The sequence below is a fragment of the Ovis canadensis genome, chromosome 7, assembly GCF_042477335.2.
Source record: "Ovis canadensis isolate MfBH-ARS-UI-01 breed Bighorn chromosome 7, ARS-UI_OviCan_v2, whole genome shotgun sequence".
Classification (NCBI taxonomy): Eukaryota; Metazoa; Chordata; class Mammalia; order Artiodactyla; family Bovidae; genus Ovis; species Ovis canadensis.
Window position 1 is genome coordinate 65,366,903 of NC_091251.1, and position 26,738 is coordinate 65,393,640.

Genomic DNA, 26,738 nt, shown 5'->3' on the forward strand with positions numbered 1-26,738 from the left:
TCGACCAGATAAAAAGCAACGTATGGTAAATATTGAAAGCTCCAGGCATCGAAAACAAGAGCAGAAGCACCCTCAGCCACAACCTTATAAAAGGGAAGGTAAATGGCATAAATATGGTCGCACTAATGGAAGACACATGGCAAACCTTGAAATAGAATTGGGGCAGTTACCTTTTGATCCTAAATATTGACCATCACAACTAAGTTAAATTAGAAAACTGTAACAGAAACTTGGATGCTTTCTTTACTGTTTGGTGTTGAAACTAAGATGAAATTATCAAGATAACAATGTCTTTTTATCATTTCTAAGTATAGTTTGATGATTTTATATTATTACTCAGAAGTATCAAGCAAAAGCTTACTAACTTGCATTTTCCTGTAGTTTAGCTTTGCTGAATTTTTTTTTTTTTGGCACTGGAAATGTTCAACTGTAGTTTTATTAAGGAAGCCAAGCATGCAACACATTTTGTGCATGAAATGAGACTTCCTTTCAGTGTATGAGCTTAAAGCAAGTTCAAATCATACATGACAAAGTGTAATTAACACTGATATTTGTGTTAAATTTCGAGTAGAAAAAAAAGTACATTGTGATGGAATTTCATCTTTAACATTTTATAACCTTACACTTGCTTCTTGTCTTTTTGTGGGTTCAAGAGCCCGTTGATTTGTGAAGAATTTGCTGCCTTATGAACTTGCTGACTTGTTCTCTTGTGAAATTTCTTGCACATCTGAATACTGTGGAAGAAACAATAAAACTACACCATGAGGAAAACTAAAGGTCTTTATTTAAAATCTGGCATTGCATTAATATATGATTTTATATTGTGATTTTTCCCCCATACATTTCCTCAGTAGTGCTATTTGGTAAAGCAGTTCATAGTGGTTTTTGCTAGTTCCATGAGTTTTACCCAGTATTTAGTAGCATCTTTCAGCAACATCTGAATATTTCTGCTCAGCAATCTCTTTTTCTCTGAGAAAGATCTAAACATAGTTCAGAATTTCATCTTTGGTTGAGTTTCCCTTTTAACTTCCGTTCATAGACGTATACGTGACTTCCCGTTCGACTCTCCGGAAAGTGAGTGTGGAAGAAAACAGCAGTTCTCTCATAGTTGTTTGAAATTAGGAAAGGACTTATTTCCTAGAAGTAAATAAATGTTTTTAAGCAAATAAAAGCCACCTTTTGTTGAGTACTTTTCATTAAGTTAAGAATGACCTATTTGTTCTTCTGCAGCTTTTTTCTTAATAAAATTTCACAATAAAATAACTCATGGTAAGTAACACATATTCCTTGACAGTTCTATAGAACTAGGGCTGATTTTGACCAGGGAAAAGACCAGTTAATAAAATATGTGTTGAAAGGGACCATTAAAAAAAGTGATATTGTTATCTGAGAGTGTGCTAAACCTGAGGTAAAATAAAAATACCAAGTTATACCTTTTTTCATATTCCCTTACCTCCTCCAAGACGCTGAAGATGATCAAGTGAGTAGGCAGTGGTGAATCATTTTGAAACTCCGTATACAACCACTTTAAGGGATTTAGATAAAACATATCTGCTTCAACTAGATAATCAGTTTTTCCAGTCAGGTCTGGGGGACACTGGAGAAATCTCATTGGAAGCGGGTAGTGGACATGGCTATAAAAAGAAAGTTATCATTATAGTTACAAGAAATTTAAAAAAATTGTGACAGTTTTCAAATTATACTTAAGATACATCATGTTCACATAAAATGTGAAATCTGAATCTAAACTGGGTTTCACTTAAGGTGAAGAGGCACATCTTTAATGCAGTTTTCTCAAAAAACGGAGACTAAGATTTCTTATACAGTGTAGGTAGCATAACCTCAAGTCCAAAGTAAAGAGTGAAACTCCATGTGAAGGTGGGAAGTCAGTCCGCAGCTTGTGGGAGTGTTTCAGGCATAGGGGCTTTGGGACCAGGTATGTTACTTGTTAATAAGAGAGTAATATCTGGCAAAGTAGAAAATGGTCATGAACCTGAAAGGATAAAGGATTCTTCATTCTTTTCCTCTTTCTGCTCTGAATTCTTAAGGGACAAGTTTTTCCTATTTCTTTTGTTGTTCTTAAATATTTATATAAGTATGATTTAGTAAAAAGAACAACATGGGTTCACGGATCAAAATCCAAATAAGTAATGGTTTTACTGAGGCGTTGGGAGATTAGAGTGTATGTAGAAAAGGTGGATTAAGCAGTTACTTGGGACATGCAAAAAGCCATGTTTACAACTTTGCCTCAGAAAAATTAAATAAAAATTTGATAGAGGTTTATTTTTTTTCTATGAAATGTGTACAAAGTAAATTTACACAGGATCTTAATACTTCATGACTTTTACAATTTTGAAGATGAAGGTCTTGCTTCAAGGGGAAAGCAGAAACAACTGAGAAAAGGCTGACAGCCTTATATTTCAGAGGTAGGTGTCATACTTGTGTGTGTGTGTGTGTGCACGCACGCTCCATTGTGCATTGTTGGAAACCTAAGATGAGAACTAGGTGAACTATGCAAAGCCTAAGATATCAGTCACTACAACCATGTATCGGAAAGCATCATAGTACCTCTAGGATTCCTGTTCTCTGAAGTTACCACTACTGAGAATATAGGGAGAGTGAATATCCCTCTCTCAGCTCTGGTCTTTTTTACATAGAATGGGATCTTCAAGTTAAAGGGGTGTTTGAGGTCTTGCATCCATCTAACTGGCTTTTGCTGGACAATCCCAGTTTTCCAAATAGCCTATTAATGATTGGCATTAATGATTCAGTTAAGCAGAGTATTCCAAAAGTGTTCAATTACTGTAAAATGATACCAACTTTGATACTGACTGAATGTGCACATGGAAAATTAACTTCAGATTAACTCTAGATACGTAAAGAATTTTCTAAAGGAAAGCTGTTTTCTTTGTCCTTTTATCCTTATTAGGCAATTGGTGTATATAGCTCCCTGAAATACAAGCTTAGTGTCCATGATGTATTTTCAAAAGCCCTGCATAATTAAGGCACTTTCACTGTTATTTCCCAGACACACTTAATCCAAGCATTAGAATATCATCTAATTGAATTCCCTAACTTTTACAGGCAAGACAGCTGATATCTAAAGAAAGTAAAAACACTGGTTTAAGACCAGGACAACAGTCCCCATCAGTAAATATGGACTTGAATCCGTGTTCTGAGATCATTTACAAATTATGTAAATATAAGATGTATCACAAAGATTTATATTAAGATCAATGATACCTGAATTTTTTTTTTTTACTAAGAGTACCTTTTAAAGGTAGTATAAAATACTGTATAGGTTTATTTGATCAGAGTATTTAAATGTAAGTTGTTTTGAATATTAAAGTATATTTAAAAGTGGTATATGATTTTCATTGACATAAACAGGAGTTTCAAACACCTTATAATCATTTGACCAATTAATTTAAATTCAGGAATTCGAAAGGAGTTTTAAAGTAGTTTTTATAGTCATAGCGTTTAGTGAACAACTTTTATTACCTGTAATAAGGGGTAGAATGACAAGGCATCATCATAAGTACTGAAGCTGAAGATACATTTGTATTGTTGTAAGAGAGTTCTTGAATATTAGTCATGACATCAAGAGTACCTCGTTGATGAACTAAACCAGTATAGAGGGCAAGGAGCATATTTGATAAAAACAGAAAACTTAGAGCTGGTTTCTTCCACGTTTTCAAGTTGTTTAGCGAGTATCCTATATAAAGATAGACACATTGAATGGTAACACTGGTGATTTTTTTTCTTATAGCTAAGTGAATATTAATTGCAAATATATTTATAGTCTTTAATGGAAGTGTAGTACAAGCTGAAATGCTGTCATGGAAAAACATGAAATAAGCATTGGGTCATGTTTGTAATTTCCTTGACTATTCACTGTCATTGTTCAGTATCATCTGGGTCTTGACCTTTTTCTAGAAAAAGGAATTGACCAATAGGGAGTCCAGGTTTGAATTCTAACTTTGGCATTAGTTTCCCCATCCGCAACAGTACCTTTTTCAAATATTAGGGAAAAATGTATGTACAGCGCCAGTCCTGTTCCATAATTGATCAATATATAGAACTTGCTTTTATTCCATTTACTTACTGCTTTAATCTCCCAAGCACTAGTGACAGATTGTGTACCTACAAGTCTCAGTAATTCTGGAGGAAATGTAACTATGTATTATTCTTAGAAAAATAGACCACTAGGCTCCTAGGAGATTTTCAGTGGTCAGTTTGTGAGTGTTGGCATGGATCTCTTTCTGGAAGTAGATTTGTGTTTATTTGTTTTTTTCTTTCACTATTGTGTTGGGCAGTTTGGAGATGCTGAACAATTAAGAGGATATAAGTGATGCCTCCGAGCATGGTAATGGGAGGGAGGGGATGGGAACCAGTTCTGTAACACTGGTTATCTGACTTTTGAAACAGCACAAGTGTGGTTTTGCTAAAAAGATTAGCATATGGATGGCCTAATCAGAGATAAGCAGGTCTGCAACGGCCACTGTAGTAAAAACAGATGAAGCAAAAACCCAACCCAGAACTGGAAACAGCTCAAATGACAGAAGTTCAGTCTAAGAATTTCAGCGTTATTAGACTAGTGACACCTTTATTTTACAGGTAAGGAAATAGGTACAAAGTTACACAGTTCACTAAGGATCAAAGCCAACATTCTGATCTAGAATTAAGGTGTTTTGGCTAGGATTGGGGAAAGTTCAAATTAGGCAAGACAAGTTACTGTAGATTGAAAAAAACAGCTGTAGTTATTTCTCTTCCTGTGTCCTGTCCCCGCACTAGCCTGAAGTTTGTCATGTCTTAATCTAGCTTGGCTTTGTGACTTGGTTTGACTAAAAGAATGGTAGAAGTGGCAGTGTGCTGGTTCCATGCTTGGGCCTCCCTTGGATCCCTGCTTACACCCAGCTTGTTCAGCACCAGATAGCCTGCTAGAGAATGATAGCCCACAAAAGAGCTGAGGTACCCTGACCAATAGCCAGCTGAATCCCAAGTATGTGACAGCCCAGCCTAGTTTAGCATAGCTGCCTACCTCCTCCACAGCTGATTATATTTGCATAAGTGAGCTCATTGGAGAACTACCCACCTGAGCTGTCAATTTGTAAATAACTGTAAGCCACTAAGTGTTGAGGTGACTTGTTAAACTGCTATCGCCAATAGAATTGTCATGTTTATATAAAATCAGGTCACATAAGAATAGAGTAAAAACAGATTTGAGGTACAATATAACTCAAGATTTCAAGTGGCTAGAAAAGAAAATTGGGCCAGAAAACAGTGCCATTTAAAACATCTGGAACTCCAAAGAGATTGTTGTCTGACGTCACTCCTGAACATCCAAACTGGTCTAGGTGAACTCACTACTTAACTGGTCTTGTTGGAACTCGGCATAACCGTTCTTATTCTTAGTGGAAGTACAAGTCTCCAAGGAATCAGAATTTTTGGTTCATTCAGGAACCGTAGGTACACGTGTCTGAGGGAGAAGCTCACATCCTGTGAGGAGATCAGGGGTTTCTCTAGGTCTCTGTCCTTGAAGGATCTTTCTGAATGGACATGAGATGGAAGAAAGGCAGATTCTTTCTACAACCCACACGAGCATTTTATCTCAGTGTTTGGGACTGGAAACAGGTTACCAAGACCCTCCCACTTAAAGATTCACTGTCTTGGAATGGGAACGAGGATTTAGATAACTCAGTCTTTAAAACACTCTGTAAAGACACAGAGCAGATAAATAGAAAGGTGTCAAAAAACATAAAAATGGAATGTAACCAAGTTCCTAAATTAACGGAACCAAACAAAATGTGCACAGAAATATTTGTCCTCCAGTAGTATCTGGCAGTGTTCACCTGGGTGAAAAGTAAACAATTATAGCTAACTCAAGTGGTTGTTGAAAAAACTAAATCTGAATAGTAATTTATGAACAGAATTGTTCTGTTAAATGGTCCCACTATTCTAAAGACTTGTCAAATAGCTCTTAGACGCTTATATTTTTGTGTCTGCATCTGTAGATGAAGTAAGACTATATAAAGATACTATATGACACTAACTTTCATTTCAGTACTTTAGATATTTCAAATATATAGATAATGTGTGTTTGTGTCTAAACAGAGTACATACAACTGAGATGTGAGAGATGGTATTTATACTTGACCAAAGAAGCCTGCTTAATTCAATGAATTTGGAGGGTTTTTGTTTGTTTTTTAAGTAAAAAGTTTGATACCATTAATGCCCTCATTTTTCTGAGCCTCCAGGTCCAGTTTGATGGTCATTTCTTCCTTCCATAGCCCAGTGATTTTTCTTTTTTTAGTGATTAATATTTGAAGCAAGCCAACAAATCATTCTGAATTAAATTTTAAGTTAATAAAGTTTCAATTCATAAATTTTCCAAACCAACATAAAAATTCATATTTTCCGGAGCTTAGTAATATAAAACTTTAGAAGTCACATGTAAAAAACTTACTGCAAAGACCTAGTGGAGATACATAGAAAGGTGGCAAATGAAACCAGTTTGTGAATCATGTTAAAAACTGCATATGCGTTAGGACTGAGTCTTGAAGGGATAAATGTATATAAAGCATTAAAAACTAGTTTCAACATTAATTTTCCATTTGTGGAATGTAGAACTTGTAGTTTAACCATAAATTTAAATTAGCTACTCTGAAATAGACATATTACTTTTTAGTGAAAGATTTCTAACAGCCAGAAACACCACCATCAAAAGGTGCTATAGATGCTGGATCCTTATATTTTTATCTCACTTTACAGGACACAGGAAAAAGGACATTTAGGGAAGAAAAAGGATATTTTGGCTGCAGAAAGGGAAAGCTGCAGTAATCAATTTGTAATTAAGGAGCAATCCTAACTTAGCCTAGTAGAAAGTAATACTTTAGAGTTTAATAAACATTGATTGTCCTTGGTTTCTTTATTTTTTTTCTCTATTTTACAAAAATACTTACCACAGAACACCATACAAAATGGTAAAACTGGATAGATAAACCTGAATTCTTTGTGGCTCAACATGCTATAATAAAAAAGATATTCAAAGAAAATATTATTTTCTCATATTAAATGATGGTTTAAGAAATTAGTGTATTTAAAATGAATATAATTAACATGATCTGTTTTTGTAATTATGAGACTGAATTTCATGCTTCAGGAATCAGTCTATTTTTTAGTTACATGGTGATGATGATGTGTTAAAAGTAATGCCAACAGTTGATGTCAATGTGAAATTCTAAAGTACAACTGCATTCTAAAACAAGGGATTTCTGTTACCAACCCAAGTAATATTACTCAAATTTAAAATAGAAATGCATACATTTTCATTTAGAAATACAGTACTTAAAATTGTGGTTTCTGTTTTTTAGAAGCAAATAAAATTTTCAACCTCTTAAAATTAAATATAATATTACTAAGCAAACTGTAGCAGAAGGGCTTCCCTGGTGGCTCAGACTGTAAAGAATCTGCCTGCAATGTAGGAGACTCGGGTTTCAACCCTGGGTTGGGAAGATCTGGAGAAAGTATTCAGTTAGTCTGAGCATCAGCATTTGTTTGTTGTTATTTAAATGCTAAGTCGTGTCAGACTCTTTCCAACCCTATGAATTGTAACCCACCAGGCTCCTCTGTCCATGGGATTTCCCAGGCAAGAACACTGGAGTGGGTTGCCATTTCTTTCTCCAAGGGATCTTCCCGACCCAGGGATTGACCCACGTCTCTTTGTGTTACAGGTGGATTCTTCACCACTGAGCCACCAGGGAAGCCCCAAGTACCAGCATACTCACTGCATTTTCAATCTGCTAAATAATCCCCACTAACAAATCATAAGTATTAATGAACCTGCAAGAGATAAATAGTTTACCTTTCAAAGAATTTATTTAATTTCTTGGTAACATTTAAAAAATGAACTATTTGAACAAATAAAATCTTACCTATAAACTAGCAGTGTCCATAGCACAGTCACCAAAAATATCCTGTACCTCTTTGGGGCTAGAAAGCAGCCATGAATAAAGAAGGGTAAGTGAGTACCCAGGACAGCTGGAAATCCTTGACTGAAGTACCAGTGCCATGGATGAGAACCATAAAATGATCCCAAATCCTGCAGCACATTGAATTTCAAAAAATTGTATTGAACCAGAGTCCACTGGGATAGTTGAAGGAAAAAGAAATAGAAATGTGTTAATGCCAAGTATGGATTTTTGGCCCTGGGGAATTTGGCATAATCATGAAATTAAATCAGAATGAAGTGTGAACACTAGGTAGTTTACATTGCTAATTTTGAATATGCAATACTTTTTTATACAGTTACGATTTATAATAGTATACTGAATACAGTTCCCTGTGCTATATAATATAATCTTGTTTATCCATTATCCATATAATAATTTGCATCTACTAATCGTAAACTCCCAATCCAACCCTCCCTCCACCCCCTTCCCCTTGGCAACCAGTCTGTTCTCATATCCCTGAGTCTGTTTCTGTTTCACAGATAGGTTCATCTGTGTCCTGTTTTATAGATTCCACATATAAATGATATGGTATTTGTCTTTCTCTGACTGACTTCATTTAGTATGATCATCTCCAGTTGCATCCGTGTTGCTGCACATGGCATTATTTCAGCAGTCTTTTTTATGGCTGAGTAGTATTCCGTTGTATGTTTATCCATATATCTGTCAGTGGATATTTACATTGTTTCCATGTTTCGGCTACTGTGAATAATGCTGCTATGAACATAATGGTGCCAGGATCTTTTTAGATTTAAGTTTTGTCTGATATGTGGAAAAAATCCCAGGAGTGGAATTGCTGGATCACATGGTAATTCTGTTTTTCATTTTCTGAGGAACCTTCATACTGTTTTCCATAGTGGCTGTACCATAAGCTTACATTCCCACCAAAGGTGTAAGAGGGTTCCTTTTTCTCCATATTCTCTAAAGCATTTGTTAACTGTAGTTTTTAACGATGGCCATTCTGACCAGTGTGAGCTGGTACCTCATTGTAGTTTTGATTTGTGTTTTTCTAATAGTGACGATGAACATCTTTTCATGTACCTATTGGCCACTGTATTTCTTCTTTGGAGAAATGTCTGTTTAGGTTTTCTGCCCATTTTTCGGTTGGGTTGTTTTTTTTTCTGTTGTTGAGTTATATGAACTGTTGGCATATTCTGGAAATTAAGCCCTTGTTGGTTGTATCATTTGCAAACATTTTCTCTGGTTCTTTAAGGTGTCTTTTTGTTTCTTTTTTATGTTTTCTTTTGCTGTGCAAAATCTACAAGTTTGATTAGGTTCCATTTGCTTATATTTTTTTGGATATTTTTCTTTTTAAAAAATTTTAATTATTTTAATTGGAGGCTAATTACAGTATTGTAGTGGTTTTTGCCATACATTGACATGAATCAGCTGTGGGTGTACATGTGTTCCCCATCCCCATTTGTTTATATTTGTTTTTATTTCTGTTGCCTTGGGATACTGACCTAAGAAAACATTTGCATGATTTATATCAAAGAATATTTTGCTTATGATCTCTTCTAGGGAGTTTAATGGTGTCATGTCTTATGTTTAAGCAGCCATTTTGAGTTTATTTTTGCGTATGGTGAGACAGTGTATTCTAACTTCCATCAATTTACAGGTAATTGTCCAACTTTCCTATTACCAGTTGCTTAAGAGCCTGTCTTTTTTCCATTGTATATTATTTCTTCCTTTTTCAAAGATTGACTGTAGGTGTGTGGGTTTATTTCTGGGCTCTCTATTCAGTTCCATTGATCCATATATCCATTTTTGTGCCCGTACCATGCTGCTTTGTTACTGTAACTTTGTAGTACTGTCTGAAGTCTGGGAGGGTTATGCCTCCTACTTTGTTCTTTTTCTGAAGGATTGCTTTAGCAATTCAGGGTCTCTTATGGTTCCATATAAATTTTAGAATTGTTCTAATTCTGTGAAAAATGTCATGAGTAATTTGATAGGTGCAGTCACATTAAATCTGTAGATTCTCTGGGTAGTATGGCCATCTTAACAATATAAATTCTTTCAATGCAAGTGCATGGGATATCTTTTCTATTTCTTTGAATCATCTTAAGTTTCCTTTATTAATATTTTATAGTTCTCAGTATATAAGCCTGTCACCTCCTTGGTCAGGTTTATTCCTAAGTATTTTATTTTGAGTGGTGTGATTTTGAAAGGTACTTTTTTTTTTTTTTTTACATTCCCTTTCTGATATTCCATTGTTCGTGTAAAGAAATGCAAAGGATTTATGTATGTTAATTTTGTATGCTGCTACCTTGCTGATTTCATTTATCAGTTCTAGTAGTTTATGTGTGGAGTCTTCAGAGTTTTCTGAAGATGGTATCATGTTATCTGCTATAATGACAGTTTCACCTCTTCCTTTCCAATTTGGATACCTTTTATTTCTTTTCTTATCTGACTGCTGTGGCTAGGACTTCCAGTACTATGTTGAATAGAAGAGGTGAGAGTGGGCATCGTTATCTTCTTCCAGACTTTAGTGGCAAGGCTTCCAGCTTTTCACCATTGAGTATTATATTGGTTATGGGTTTGTCATGCGTGTGTGCTCAGTTGCTCAAGTCATGTCTGACTCTGCAACCCCATGGGCTGTAGCCTGCCACGCTCCTTGACCCATGGGATTCTCCCCAGGCAGGAATACTGGAGTGAGTGGCCATTTCTTCCTCCAAGGGGATCTTCCCAACCCAGGTATTGAACCCACGCCTCTCGTGTCTCCTGCATTGGCAGTCATATTCTTTACCATTGAGCCACTTGGGAAGACCATGGGTTGGTCTTAAATAGCTTTTATTATGTTGAGATATGTTCCTTTTATACCTACTTTGGCAAGAGTTTTTTTTTTTTAAATCATGAATGTTGAGTTATGGCAATGCTTTTTCTGCATCTAGTGAGATGATCATGTGGCTTCTGTCTTCTGCTTATGTGTTGTATCACATTGATTTGCCTATGTTGAACCATCCTTGTGAACCTGGGATGAATCCCACTTGGTTGTGATATACAATCTTTCCTATGTGTTTTTGGATTTGGTTTGCTAATATTTTGAGAATTTTTGCATCAATATTCATCAAAAAGCATTGGCCTTTAATTTTCTTTTTTGGTGATATCTTTGTCTAGTTTTGTTTCATAGAATGTCTTTGGGAATGATCCTGATCAGTATAAGGTCTTCTTCACATGTTTGGTAGAATTTGCCTGTGAAGCCATCTGGTCCTGGACTTTTGTTTGTAGCGAGTTTTTAAAATTACAGATTCTATTTCTCCTCTAGTGATTGAAAGAGCACAATTCAAGAAGTGGTGAATCAATTTGTTCTTGATTCAGTTTTGGTGGACTGAATGTTTCTAGAAATTTGTCTATTTCTTCTAGGTTGTCAGATTTGTTGGCATATAGTTGTTCATATTATTATGTTGCTTTGTATTTATGCAGTATCAGTTGTTAACATTTGCTTTTTCATTTCTTAATTTATTTGGGTCCTCTCTCTTTTCTTCTTGGTGAGCCTGGCCAGAGGTTTGTCAATCTTGTTTATTACCCTTTCAGAGAACCAGCTCTTGGTTTTACTGATTTTTTTCATCTCTTAATTTTCTCTCTAATCTTTATTATTTCCTTCCTTCTGGTTCTGGTTTTCTTTTTCTAACTCTTCTAAGTGGTAAGTCTAGGTTGTTCATGTTAGATTTGTCTTGTTTTTGAGGAAAGCCTGTATCACTATGAACGTCTGTCTAAGAACTGCTTCTGCTGCATCCCATTGATTGTGTATGGTTCTCTTCTCATTGTCATTTATAATAACAGTGAAATCATTTATTAACTTTTTATATGTATTAATGTGTTCTTTGTAAGACACTAGGTTTTTGAGATTCAAGAGTATAATTGTTTATGCCCATTTTGACAGTGTAGCATGTAGACATAAAGAATCAATGAAAATAATTTTTATATGTGTTTGGTACCCATGTTAAAAATTTTACTGTAGTACCACCTTATGGCATCACATATTACCTATTAAGATAAAGCTCTGAAAACACTGCACTTTGAATTACAGCATAAAGTAGGTAATAACAATAGCAGCTAACATTAAGTGCTCACATTTGCCATGCAATGTTGTAAGCAGTTTACATGTATTATCTCATTTAATCCTCCAACCTTAAGAGACAAGTACCACAATTATTTCCAGATAAGGAAACTGGTAAGAATAACTGGTCCAACATCTTACATCTTAATACACTAGGCTTCAGACAGTAGCATCTGATTCCAGAACCTATAAGTGACTTAAAAAAACAGGGAACTAAAAAACCACCAGAGGCTATGACCAATTAGATTAAACCTATATTACCAATATTAAATCTATTACCAATAAGATTAAACCAGATGCTTAAAGAATATTCTGGTTAATATGAATTCTGAATAATTGAGGTTAACTAAAGTCATTTAAAAGTTAACCTCTATTGTTACAAACCTGACAACAGTACTTTAAATGGACTCTTAGAACTTCAGTTAATACACAATTCTGTTATATGGAAAAGTACAGCAAAGTGAACCAAAGGCGTATGCTACCAGCTTTTTCCTAATATATCCCATATCATTAAAAAAATGGTTTGCCTATGTTTCCAGATACTCATGGATTAAAAAAGTAAAGCTGAGTTTTTAGTGTAATAAATGACTATATTACAGTAACTTAAAGTTATTTTTACTTACTTGACCAAAAAAAATACGATCAATTATCAGAGACAAACTCAAAGTGACAAATCTGAAAAACAAAATAGAATGGTGACTAACATTTTAAACCTACTGAAAATCCAGCAATGGCATATGACTTCGTGGCATATAGCATCAAAAGCCACTTTAAAAATGCTTCAAAAGTTTCCCCAGCTGAATATGGATTTACACGTTTTGAAAGATATTTCATTGAGAAAAGCTGTATTTAAACTTTTTAAAAGTAATAAATTCTGTATTACCTATTGCTGCATAATGAATTACCGCCAAATGTTTTGGCAACGTAAAACTGTGAACATTTATTATCACTGCATCTGTGGGTCAAGAATCTAGGCACAGCTTAGCTGGGTATCTATGACTCAAGATCTCATAACTTGTTAGGATACTGACTGGGTCTGTAGTTTCAGCTGAAGGCTCTCATGATTTTTCCCTCCAACATGCATTGTCACCTCTCAAGTTTCTCAAACATAAATTAATCATAGTTTTCAGCTGTCTCCCTGAACTGGAATGTATAATTCATGAAGGAATGGACTTTGTTTGTTAAACTGCTGTATCTCTAGCATGTGGAACAGCACCTAGAACATATTAGGATTAAATATTTGCTGAGTGAATGCTTTACAATCAAAACTGTTAATAAATTTGAGAAATGACAATAGTGGCAACTTAGCCATCATGCGATTTTGTCCTTTTATAATAGCTACCAAAAATAGCCTGTACAAAGTAAATACTAATATATTAAAAAGATCACTGTTTTAAGAGTCAAAGTACATTCATTCCTTCAATGAATAATTATTTTGTATATTCCACTAGGTACCTGGTATAATTCTGATTCTAGGAGCTCAAAATATAGTCAGAGAACGTGGGTTTCAATCCCATTTTCATCACAGCAACCCAGTGACACTGGCTAATTTAATTTCATTAAGCCCTCCATTTTCTGTGTCACCAAGTAAAAACACATCTACATTGCCTAGATCCAAGAATTGTGAAAATCGGGTAATATGTGAATATATATTGTATGTTTATTATAAAACCCCATACAAATGTGAAGGAATCAAGTATCCTTAAAATATATTTGAAAAATATTTAAGAAATAAAGCATAGGAAAGTTCTAATTTAGAAAAACTCCCGGGATCCTCATTTAAGCAACTTAAAATACTCAGAATCACAACTAAAAATATAAAATTGGAAATACTATGTTTCCTTAGTCTGATCATTCTCAGTGATATTAGAAGATACACCTGACTAAAAAGACGTAAGATCTTGTTCATAATCTTTATTAAAATTAATACGATGGATTGTAGCTATACTTACCCTACAGGTAAAAACTGATGTAGAATAAGATCAAGCTTTCTCTGTTCTTGCCAGAAATGTCTGAACAGCAAAGGTATCCATGGAATAATAGCTGTGGGACGGATTATGAAGGCAAGTGCCACCAGGGATGAGTACTTCACACTATACGCAAGGAAAAGGTATTATTAAGACAACGTGGAAATGAGTTCAGAGGTTATCTATTTACTCCTTGGTATTACCTTTTTTTTTAATTAGAGCATTTTCTTTTTGGTATAAGTAGCTATCTGAACATGGGGAAGTTACCTAAACTTTCTGGTTAATTTTTCTCATCCATAAAAAAGAGGTAATACGTAAGGTCTTTTCCAGCTTTACTTAATATTCTAGTATTTCCCAGTAAGAAGTTATTCTAATCTTAATGTTAGTTTTATTTACTGAGAGGTATATCAACTTTTAACCATAAAACTCTGTCAAATCCTTTTCTGGTGGAAGTGTCTCCTACCAAGATAAAAGACAGTCACACATTTTCTAAGGGGGGAAAAAAGCTCTTTTAAAGAAAAACACTGGGATTATTTAGGTAATGATGGGCTTCTGGGCACATGTGGTTTTGTTCAGAAAGCAGGCTTGTAGTTTTGCCCATCTGAAAGATACATATATCTATATAATCATATATAGATATACACCTGATTTTAAAAAAGCTTGCTGTAAAAACCTATATGATCATGGATAGAAATGTGGGTTAACAACTATTAGGACCTCTCTCAATAAATAGTTGAAGGAGAGCACCTAATAATTTAATCATCAAGACAACAGACAGTGGCAAAATAAAACAACTTTATAGTGCTACGATATACCTATTAACTAATAAGTAACTATAAAGAAATTTCCAATGTTGGTGAAGATGTAAGAATAGGGATTTCAAGTTCAAATTCTTACGGAGACCAGGTAAGTAATAAAAATTTGCATGGGACCTCCAATAGCGTCATGAAGGGATCTTGGCCCAGAATGTTGCCAGACCTTACATTTTTTCAAGAGAAACTAGAAATCAAGATTTTAGGTAAGATCTCCCAATTTAAAAATTTTGCCAAGTAGTTAACACAAAGAACAAAACAAACACTGAGCACGTGAATTAGAACACCCCTGGCTTAGTCTGAACTTGTAGTCAGCCTAATTGCAAATTCTGCCATAGTGAAACTACATAGAGTATGCCCAAATGTATTGAGTCCTACCTAACCTCACTCCAAACTTTCCAACTTGGATTTCTTACTCCTTTCTGAATATTTCTACATAACTTACTGGAATTTAAAATCAAAGTATACGAAATAAGCCCCACAACTTTCTCACAAACCTGTTTAGTGTCTAGTATTAAACAGTATCACTCATTTTCTCAGTCTTAAAATTTGGAGTCACTTTAAATCCCAACTTTTCATCCCACACATCAGCTTTCCTTCCCATTGCCATGATTTTACATCAAGTCCTCTCACTTGTCTAAAATCTTCTCATAGTTGTGTCACTTGTTTGGAATCTTTTCATAGTCATTATTTCTAATTTTGCAGAAATATTTCTTAATATCATTGTCACCATCAATACTTACTCAACATTTACTGTGTAATAGGCCACACTGTCTATAGATTCTCATTTAATTCTTGAGTGGCTCTATTCTCGAAATCAATGTTTAGACATCCTCATCTATAGGTAACATAAGTGAATGGCTATTCTAGCAGTCAAGAGTCTTAATGGAGAAATGATCTTATTTGGTTTGATCCTCAACAACCTTGTATATAAGGAAGAATGGATACTAGCTTCTTAACTAGATTCCCAGATTTTCTAGCTTTCTCCCTTTTAGTATATCCTCAGTACTGCTACTAGGAGAGAATTATTCCTAAATCAGGTTTAATTGTGTCATGCTTCCCAAAGCTACCCTGCTACTTATAAAATCTGAATTTTATAAGTGCCATGCTAGCCTCATTCCTCTCTTCTCCCACACATCCTACCACACATTAGCTCCTCCAGACAACCTGCCCAGAATACAGTGAAACCCTATTCTGATGTTCCCTTTTCTTAGTATTTTATACCAATTTATATAAACCCAAACCACGTCCATGTATTTTCTATTTGCCATCCAGGATCTACTCTATTCTTCACCTGCCCAGGGTGTAGGGAGGGTGACGTATTGGACTGTATCAGTGGGCTGTCTTGCTCTTTGGCTTCTCATTAGCGTTGGTTAACTGGAAGGCAGAAGAGTCAGTGTATGTTATTCACCCTGCTCTTTCCTTGCTATGAATAAAGGCTGGCTGTACCTCTCGGAGAAGGCGATGGCACCCTACTCCAGTACTCTTGCCTAGAAAATCCCATGGACAGAGGAGCCTGGTAGGCTGTGGTCCATGGGGCTGCGAAGAGTTGGACACGACTGAGCAACTTCCTTTTCACTTTCATGCATTGGAGAAGGAAATGGCAACCCATTCCAGTGTTCTTGCCTGGAGAATCCCAGGGACGGGGGAGCCTGGTGGGCTGCTGACTATGGGGTCACACACAGTAGGACACGACTGAAGTGACTTAGCAGCAGCAGCAGTACCCCTCTCTTGTTGGGGTCCTCTCTAAAAGAGTTCTAGGGATTTCAGTAACAGTTTCGTCTCCTTACTCCCTGAGGCCAAAGGATAACAGAAACTTACGTGTGACTAGCCCTCAGGTACTATGGTATCCCCTTACTAGCTTTTCTAAACATTGTTTATACCTTTGTAAACAGTCTTTTTATTGAACTCTCTTTGGTTATCTAGTTTGAGTATCTCTCTTTACTGCTGTAATAAATACATCAACTGTGAATTTGTGGTTCTGATAGCCTTCATGAATATTGGGGGAGTCCACTGGGTATTGCAATATATTGATAATTTAAGATTTTTCAAAACCATGCTTTAGAGTTTTGTACATAATTGTAACAGTACTGTAACTCACCTGTTCATAGACTTTGAGCCTTCCAAAGGATAGTAGAAAAGAGCAATTATAGTGAGAACAGTTTCCATGGTGTTTGTAAGAGTTCTGGTACAGCAATACCACGTGAACCAAGAGCATAACTGGCAAAAAAACTAAGAACAATTATAAGCAAATATATATGGAGTGGGAAATGGAAACGCTTAGTATTATCTTCTAAGGAAAATAGGAAGCAAGTCTAATGTTAAAAATGGGCATGGCCAAACGTTTTTAAGAAGTTATATCAAACACATGTCTATGATAATCAGATCTATATTTGTTAGAGTTAGGTACATTTTTGTGGCATTTCATTTGATTTAAATCTCACTTCACACTAATAAAAGATATAAAAAAATACAGATTCCTTGACGGCAGAGTTTAAAGAAGATTGAAATTCATAGCTAGAGTTTTATAATCAGTATTACTCAAATTGTCTTATATTACTGACAAGTATTTTCTTGATATTTTTATTGACCTTGGTTTGGAATGTCCTATTTCCTGATGGGAAATTGAAGACAACACACACACACACACACACACACACACACAAAGTGACTTATCAGGAAAAAGCATTAAATTTTGATTTGGAAATTGACTAAATAAACTACTTTTTGGTAGAACATGCAAACAGAAGCATCATTAAGTCTGCAAAACAAATGCCTTTAAAAGAAACTTATTAGTTGCTTCAGGGATGTTAAAGCATGTCATACCAGCTTCCTATCTCTTCCAATACAGACTTTAAAGCATGTTCCCAATTAACTTCTTGGGAAGTTAAAGGCTCTTCCTGAACTAGATGATCATAGTGCTGCCACTTTAGAGGAAGGATTTTAAAGGCATTATGTCTTTGCTGTTTTAGGTTCAGCCTTGGGCAGTGCATATAAGCACAAATTAAAGAGACTGACTTAATCCTGGGAGAACTCGATTGCTAAAGTAATCTGTCTTTAATGCAAATCAACACACTATCTGCATAAATGTATTAATAAGTTAATGTTAATAAATTAACACTAAATTATATTTCAGAAATGTGTTGGTAAATTGGTTATCTGGAATTTGAAACATTTGCCAACAAATATAAAAAAGGTAATAAGATTTCTAAGTTGGCTTATATAAGCATCCTTAGTTGATAACTCTTTTTAGGATAGTTTAACTGGGAAAATCCATTCAGGATTTGAATGGGAGATTGAGAATCTCCTCACTGTGAAGTAAATCAAATGACTAAAGACAATCTTCTGTACCTTCTCCATTATTCTAGCCAAAAGTGATAGAGTGCATCAGTGAGAAGAGAATTCTCAGGCCTGAGTTGCAGGTAGTTCGAGAAATAGTGAAAGGATTGTAAACAGCTGAGGTAATCCATGTGGTAGGCAATAGTTTATAACTGTTCCTACTGAATATTATGGCAAGTGAGACAAGGACCCAGCCCTGAGTCATGGTGCTTCCCAAGGCTGTGTCCTAGGCTTCGGCCTCTCTAGGGTTGGAGGATACCAGTGGTTTCTGCCACGTAGGGCTCATTCAGAAGGAGACAGCATGTCCACTTGCATCTTACTGTTCTGAATTATGGAAGTGCCTTTGTAAAGTTGTACAAGTTATCTTCTGAAACTGCTTTGGGAAATCAGTCATGTCAACTGCCCTGTTCATGTGCTTCATGCTCACAGGAATGAAGGAAATAGATTTTCTAACGTGTTTTAGACTTACCACCCATCGTGCTACTTGCTGATTTTCTAGTTGCTTCATTAATGAGTAAAGCCTCAAGTCTGCTATAGCAGACAGAAATGCTTGGGCAAGTCTAGGAATCCAAATCTTCATTAGTTAAAAAAAAAGATATTAAAAACATCTGGTTAGTTCACACTTTAAAACCATAAGAAATCAACAAGCTTATCCAACATTGATTGAAAGCCATTCTTAGTTTTAAAAAAAGATGCATTGTTCTATTCTTCTGCAAAAATACCTGTTTTTCTACAAAAAACTACATTAATTTTCATGGAAATACCAAAAGGTAGTTTTCTCTTTCCCATGCTCTCTGTAATATATGTATTACAATACTACTAATTTTAAGTAGCCAACAGCCCATTTCATTGTGTGAAGGCTCTATTTTAGAAGCACATTTAGTTGTTTTCATTAGCATAACAGTAGGTAATTTTTAATGAAATATTTACAATACTGTGGGCTAAGTATCATACTAAGTACTTCATGTATATCAGCTCATTCAGTCCTTCTATCAATCCTATGAGACAGGATTATAAATGAGAAAACAGGGACAGAGAGGTTAAGTGATTTCCGAAAAACTGCAGAGCTAGTTAGTGTGGAGGTCAGGATTCAAACCCAAGTCTGCCTGATTCCAAAGCTCTTAGCTACTAAATTACATTGCTTTGCTATCCTGCAATATCAATAATGTGAGTTACTTTTTTTTGGGTAATCTATTATTATAGAAATATGGTTTTCAGATGATATTGAAGAATAAAAAGAAAATGTATTATAACAATTACAGTTAATGATTATATTATACATTAATATCTTTGAGTTTTAAAATGTGTCACAGTTATTGTTAAACTAAACACTTGCTGGTAGATCACAACTAATTTTAGTTTGTTCAGAAGATGTGTTTCTAAAAATTTACATGTACATCTGTATTTTATTGCATCAAACTTCACTAATTTTATGTTATAATTAGAGCTGCTTTACTTTCCATTGTCAGCAGTTTCTAACACTTCAGCTTTATGTCCTTTATCAGTACTCTGTAAATGTATGTTTAAATCGTAATGGTACATTGTACTCCATAATTCCACTTAAACTGTGCCTGTAAAATACAGTAAAAGACACCTCTGTACTAGTTTGCCCTGAAAAATAATCTGTCAGCCTCCTCCTCACTTCCCAGGTCTGCAAATACTACACATGGAAAGTAAATTTCGCTACAAACTTGATATGAGCTGAGTGTTGAGGTAGCCACTAAAATACTAAAAGAATTCTTGTGCACTGAAAGAAGTATAGTTATTTATGAACTTAATGAGCCACTGTATTCTGAGCTACTTGCCCTAGCTTTCAATACTGTGTTCAGTTTCAAGACCCACATTTTAAGATTAGACATTAATAAATTACAAGGTGATTATGAGGTTTTAAGACTGGAGATGTTTATCTGGATAAACAGGACTTTTTGAAGTATTATATAAAAATTTTGAATTTAAAAGAAGGTAGATTTTAGCTGAACACAAAAATAAATGGAGTTGTAATGGAATGTGACAGGAGTGAGCCCTGAAGATTAGGCCTTTGTTGGCAGCTTACCATTCTATATTCCTATTCTTTAAGATCCTGACCCTTCCTTTCCTGAAACACCAGGAGCTGGATGTCTGTGTGCCATCTTCTGACTGTTCAAAACTCCCCCCCCCACCCCCAAACAGGTCTCCCTTCTTATCCCTCTTCTCACAATATTCCAAGCCAGTGCTCTCCAGTATAAATACAATGTGAGCCACATACTGAATTTTAAATTTTATAGTAGTCAAAAAGTAAAAAATGTCAAAACAGGTAAAATGAACCTCAATACTTTTATTTAACTCATATCTAAAATATTTCAACATTTAATCAATGTAAAAAAATATTTTACATCCTTCTCTTGCTCTAGTGCTTTGACATTTGGTATGGATTTTACACTAAGAGCACGTCTCAATTTGGACTAGCCACATTTCTAGCATTTCCAGTCTTGAGTAGCCACATGTGGCTGGTGGCTTCTGTACTGAACAGCAGAGCTCTAAGCCATCCTTAATTCTGTCCACGTACCTTATGAAGTTTAGAGAGAAGTTATCTGGAAAGAGCACTGGACTGTGAATAAGTAGACATAGGATCTGGTTTTAGCTTTTAATATGCAGTGACTTTGGTCTGTTTTCTTCATCACTTCTCTGATACCTTCTGGTTTCAAAATTATATAATCTATCTTAAAATAATCAAGATGAGAGTATGATGACTGACAGCATCATAATGGTTCTCTGTTCAAGTTCTATCTTGAAGACTCCTTCATTCATAATCTAACCTATTTTCTGGGATATTATATACATTTGCCTAGGCAAATATGAATATCCTGCATATCTAGAAGCTAGTGGGTAGTCGTGAGAGATGAAAAAACAATTCACAGTTCCTAACTTCTACATGTGTTAATGGGAGAAACAACTACTGCTCTCAATTTTCCTTCCCTGTGATATTCTCAAATGAAGCATCAATTTCACCAATATGGTCTTCGTTCTTCACTAATGGGTAATTAGGTATCATTGTAAAGGGGAGGGTACAATACAGCCTTAAAAAAAAAGAAAAACTAAACAAAACTCCACAACCTCGATGTCTTTCCAGGCTTCAAAAAACCTTTCAGGATTTGGGCTGCCTTAAGAATTCTGGGCCACTTCCCTAACAGAAAATGGGGAAGGGCCAAACTGTTGAGTCCAACTTGAATGAAAGCTTAAAGGATGTTGATAATGAGGTTAGAAATACTTTTGCACCATTAGTTCTTCTTCTGTATCTTTTCCTGGCAACTGACCCCAGAAATTCATTATCTAGGGATTACAAACCTGCTCACTCTTGATGGCTAATTACTACACAGCATAATAACTGTACATATCAATATATTTTTATCAAGTTAATTTGCCTAATTTTTAATTTCAATACTCAATCCTGAGTAGGTTTATATGTATTTAGTTTTCATAGACTCACATAACATGGCCTTATGTTTACAAGTTAAAAAAATAAGATAGAACACTTTCTTAAGTGATTCTTTTATGAAGGAAATTTACTTTTAAAGTTCAAAGAATATATAATATAGTCATTCTGAACATCTGTATATCTTAATAGAATTTCTCACAGCAGAACACTTTAATGCTCAATGTTTTTAGCACATATTGAACGCTTACATATCACCATGTGTCTTTGAACCCTGGCCTTCCCAGATACAGAGTTGAGCAACAGTAGTCTTTTAAAAACAAACTTCCATAAATAATAATCATTAACATTTGATACTAACTAATATACATTAACCTTAAAAAGATGAAATCTGTTAATGACTTTTGATTACTTTTATTTAAACTTACCAGCAAATGAACACTATCTTTCCCCAAAAGATGCAGAATCTTGTAAATGCTTGCAAAGATTAAGGGGTAAGTATAACCCCTCAATCTTTCTGTCCATTCCCAGGTCAAATAACCATAATTAGTAATATTAAGGACTAATGTTAAGTAGCATTGAAATAGAACTTCTTTTCATTTCTACATATAAAACATTTTTCGGCAAAGAAGCTTAAATAAAAACATAGTATTTTATACAGGGTATTGGAAATAAAAATGTAGTTGGCTAAGTAAACAATTTCTTCAAGCAGAAATGTTTTTTACTTCATCTATATGCTCCACATTACTCAGCACTGTGGGAATATATGCCAAAGGCTTAGTACATTAACACCAAAGAAAGTACAGAAGAAATATTAGCCTAAAATAATGGCACACTTTAATAGGTTAAAATTACTTGGAGAAAATACGGAAAATTGATTGAAAACATGTCAGAGCTGACAGTTTCTGAGATGAACACACATTTCTAGTCCAAGAATAGAAAACTACAAAGGATATTTGAAAACCATATGATGTGCAACTTCAAGAGACTGCCAGTATTCATCTGGAACAAAACTTGTCTGGACTAAAAAGCAGTTACATATTCGTAATGCTATGATAAACAAGACCAAATAAATGTTTTCACCAAGAAGATCTGAAAAAAACAAACAGGTAATTGTAGCACAAGAGTCAGGCAACTTCCACTTGGAGAACTAAAATCTGCTCTGGTTGGCCCTTTGCTCAGGCCTTGTTAAAGTACAGGGGTGAATTGCAGCCCCTCCACACAACTCAAAAGCAGACCTGGGTGGAAGGTTAGACAAAGCGCCATAGCCTCATCAGTGGGGGATTACCACTCCTTTCACTTAACAAATCAAAATTTAAGATACATTTTGAAAAAGAGATTGGGTTAACTAAAGCCTTAAGCTAATATATGTGTATGTAATGAAAGAAACCAGCTAACAAATTACTAACCTAGGAAGCAACATTTTGCATATGTGCATATACTGGCATATAAAATGGTCCTTTGTACACTTTTAAATAGTCCTTATTGATGCTTTTGTATGCTAGGCACTGAATTCATTCCTTTACAAGCACTATGTCATTTAGTCCTCATTGCTATGGGGAAGGTATCATTAGCCCTATTTTATATGAGAAAACAGGCTCAGAGTTAAACTGCCTTCTCCTAAGTCAGAAAGGTTGTAAATAAACAGGATTCAAAACCAGGTCTGTATGTTGACTCGAGTCCCGCTCTTAATCACAAATGGACATCTTATACACTAAATATTTTTTAAATGTGAATTTAGTTGCCAACATTTAAAAATCAGATTTTATGTTAACATCTCTATTGTAGCGTATCAAAACTCCTTAAGATCTGGCAACATAGAGCTCAACTGGGAAACAACTGGCTGGTACTGAAATATAGGGTCTTTTGACTTTTTACTTGTATTTAGCCTTGCCTCTTCTGTCTCCTGACGACTTGAGTTTGCAGCCTGCCTCTGATCCACTGTGAGTCTTTTACTATCATTCTGGGTTCCTGTACTTTCATTCCTTATTCTACAGGAATATTTCCTTTTTTTCAATTGGAGGGTTATTAAAATATTGTGATGGTTTTGCCATGCATCAACATGAACTGGCCACAGGTATACATGTGTCCCCTCCCTCCCTAACCCCCACCCCCACCCCATCCCTCCAGGTTGTTACAGAGTGCTGCCTTTGAGGGCCCCGTGTCAGACTTCCACTGGCTATTTTACATAGGTAATATATATGTTTCAATGCTATTCTCAAATCATCCCACCGTCTCCTTCTCTGGGTCCAAAAAGTCTGTTCTTTATGTCTCTGTCTATGCTTCCCTGCACACTGGTACCATCCTTCTAGATTCCATTGATCGGCTGTCAACATATACATGCACTAATATATGATATTTGTCTTTCACACTTCACTCTGACAGGTTCTATGTTCATACACCTCATTAGAACCGACTCATGCATTCCTTTTTATAGCTGAGTAATATTCCATTGTGTATGTGTACTATTTTCTGATGGACAACTAGGTTGCTTCCATGTAATAGCTATTGTAAATAGTGCAGCAATGAACATTGGGGTACTTTTTCAATTCAAGACAATGTGTATTTTTCAATTCTGGTTTCCTCAGAGTATATGCCCAGTAGTGGGATTTCTGGGTTGTATGGTAGTTTTTTCCCTAGTTTTTTAAGGAGTCTCCATACTGTTCTCCATAGTGGTGGCATCAGTTTGCATTCCCACCAACAGTGTAAGAAGGTCCCCTTTTCTTCCCACCCTCTCCAGCATTTATTGTTTGTAAACTTTTTGATGATGCCCATTCTGACTGGTGTGAGATGATACCTCATTGTGGTTTTGATTTGCATTTCTCTAATGAGCAGTGTTCTGCATCTTTTCAAGTGTTTCTTAGCCATCTGTATGTCTTCTTTGGAGAAATGTCTGTTCACGTCTTCTGCCCACTTTTTGATTGGGTTGTTTTTCTGGTATTGAGCTGCATGGGCTACTTACATATTTTGAAGATTCTTTGTCAGTTTCATTTGTTATTTTCTCCCATTCTAAGTGCTGTCTTTTCACCTTGCCTATAGTTTTCTTAGTAGTGCAAAAGCTTTTAAGTTTAATTAGGGCCCACTGGTTTAGTTTTATTTCCGTTACACTAGAAGGTGGGTCATAGAGGGTCCTGCGGTGATTTAGGTCAAAAAATGCAGGAACACATTTTAAATGTTCTCAACTGGTGCATTCAACACCACATAGTGCCCCTTCTGAACTTTAATCTTTCAGAAACAAACCTCCCTACTGGACTGTATCTGCTGTCCGAAAACCTTGTTCTCTCCTTTTCTCCTCTTTGTGGCCTCAGGCAGAAGAAACTACTCAGAACTGGCCCTTAAATAACAGCCTTTGGCACATACAAGGCACGCAATATATAATGAATGAATGAGGAATCTATCTACATACCCCCTCCGACAGATCAGAATCCCACTTGCTGGGGTGATGTTTCTCCTGTCAGGGTGACAACGAGACCAAAGAGAAGGTGGAGGGGCCAGCAGGAAAAAGCAATGTGGCGGGGGTCAGACCTGGTTCCACTCCAGGAATCAGCCCTCCGTAGATACGAAACTTTGGGAACACTGGGTCAGGGTGGCCATTCCCTCGCTGACTTGGGATGGCCACATCATGCTTATTCACTTCACATGGCTGCGGAAAGCTGGCACAAAACAATGCAGAATACAGTGCCCTGCAAGAGATGGGGATCCAGAATCCCATCTCCAAGGCAAGGCGATTTCTTGGCACCCCCACCCCCAACTCCCGACCCCCAGTAGATGGAGCCCTCGCTCAGGGTCGCCGATTTCCCGCCGCCGCCACCCAGCTCGGCGTCCACACCCCCTCACTCACCCCCGCAGCGCCCGGTGCTCTTCTGCGGGCTGAGATACAAGGTGGACTTTCTCGTTCGCAGCTTCGTCTTCTCATGACAGCGGTTCTGGAGACCGCGGAAAAAGAGGCCGCCGCCTCCGCCGTCGTCTCGCTCCATTCTGCATCAGCTTTGAGGTCCACTGGGTACTGCCAGCAGCCAAAGTCCCCAGCAATGGATGGCTGAAGTGGCGCGCGTTGCTCTTCCGCCCACTAAGTTTGGCCTTTGTAAGCTGCCGTGCCGGCAGGCGCGAAGATCGCCGGGAAAAGTCATCTTCGTCCCGCCCACCTCCAACGGTGGTCCCCGCGGCCCACTATTGCTGGTTCGGCATCGCGTGTACGTCTTCGCCGCGGGCTGGTCCGCGCTTTCCCTGCTACGTTTCTTTCTCGAGGGACTGTTCCCTTCCTTTGGTTTCGTGGTCTCTGCGGCTTGGGTCCGGAAACTGCTGAAAGGAACTGGATCTCAACTCTGCGGGTGCAGGCAGGAGGCGGCGGGGAGCTGAAGCAGAACGGTGTGTGAGTGGTAATAATAGTACTGATGGAAGTGTTGGTGTAACGTTGCATGCTTTGGGTGATCTTGCAGTGACTGTTGAGCGACGTAGGCGGGATAAGGGTTATTTAGCCTCTTGTACAGATGTGGAAAATGAGGCCCCCAAAAGGTTAAAGGACTTGGTCAGTGTCATTTAGCGAATTAGTGGCGGAAGGGGAACCTTTCCGAAGTTACTTGCGGTTTAATTGTTTTACAAGGAGCTGACTTGCAAATGACTCCTTTTCTTACACTCAGTAGTTATCGAACCAAAACATGCTTGGTGAAGTTCTCATTTATCTAGTTAAGCGTAGAGTCCAGGAGGAAAAAAGACTTTTCCCCCCAGAAAAATAGTAAATTACGATTTTAGCGATATATTAAGAAGAAGCTACTATTTACTCCGCCATTGTTGAGTTTTGTGACCCGGGGACTGGCTTAGGATGCTGTGAAATATTGTTATAATAAAACATAAAAATGATTCGCTCTGTTTTACCTGTTTATAAATATGTGCTTACTATCTCCGAACCATAGAACTTATCAGACTATAGACTATTGCAAGGAATATAATTTTCTGAGAACTTCTAGAATCTTAACTCTTCAGTTGTTAAAAGTAAAACCAGTGAAATCCCTATTTTATTTTTTTGTCAAAAATGGAGGGTAGATGACTTAGAGGTGACGTCACTTTGTATCTACTATAGCATTAGAGGAAACTAGAAAATCTTTTAGTTTTTAAAAATTGTTTTTAATCACACATATT

General features: G+C 36.3%; 2 protein-coding genes across 10 annotated transcripts in view; one reads left to right on the plus strand and one right to left on the minus strand.

The window, feature by feature from the left end:
* Positions 1-26,738, plus strand: part of CCPG1 (cell cycle progression 1) — a 69,233-nt gene that overhangs the window by 40,028 nt on the left and 2,467 nt on the right. For 5 of the 7 annotated variants that reach the window (XM_069596450.1, XM_069596448.1, XM_069596447.1 and 2 more), the window contains 2 exons: positions 1-98; positions 654-1,171. In XM_069596450.1, the coding sequence (XP_069452551.1) occupies positions 1-98; positions 654-670 (115 nt within the window). In that variant the 3' untranslated portion in view covers positions 671-1,171. Of the gene's footprint in view, positions 1,172-25,501; positions 25,968-26,738 lie in introns of those variants that run through there. The other 2 variants (XR_011258231.1, XM_069596446.1) reach the window with 2 other exon arrangements.
* On the minus strand, positions 767-25,828 carry PIGB (phosphatidylinositol glycan anchor biosynthesis class B). 3 transcript variants are annotated; one of them, XM_069596453.1, is made up of 12 exons: positions 25,441-25,658; positions 22,556-22,691; positions 22,028-22,145; positions 18,657-18,761; positions 16,950-17,080; positions 14,022-14,162; positions 12,693-12,744; positions 7,935-8,101; positions 6,963-7,027; positions 3,502-3,715; positions 1,454-1,634; positions 767-1,137 (listed from the first exon to the last, which is right to left on the minus strand). In XM_069596453.1, the coding sequence occupies exons 1-12, from the start codon at positions 25,574-25,576 to the stop codon at positions 1,000-1,002; spliced, it is 1,584 nt and encodes a 527-aa protein (XP_069452554.1). In that variant the 5' UTR covers positions 25,577-25,658; the 3' UTR covers positions 767-999. The 3 variants fall into 3 exon arrangements, with proteins under 3 accessions (XP_069452554.1, XP_069452553.1, XP_069452555.1); XM_069596452.1 differs by having other exon boundaries at positions 7,935-8,146; XM_069596454.1 differs by lacking the exons at positions 22,028-22,145; positions 22,556-22,691 and having other exon boundaries at positions 7,935-8,146; positions 25,441-25,828.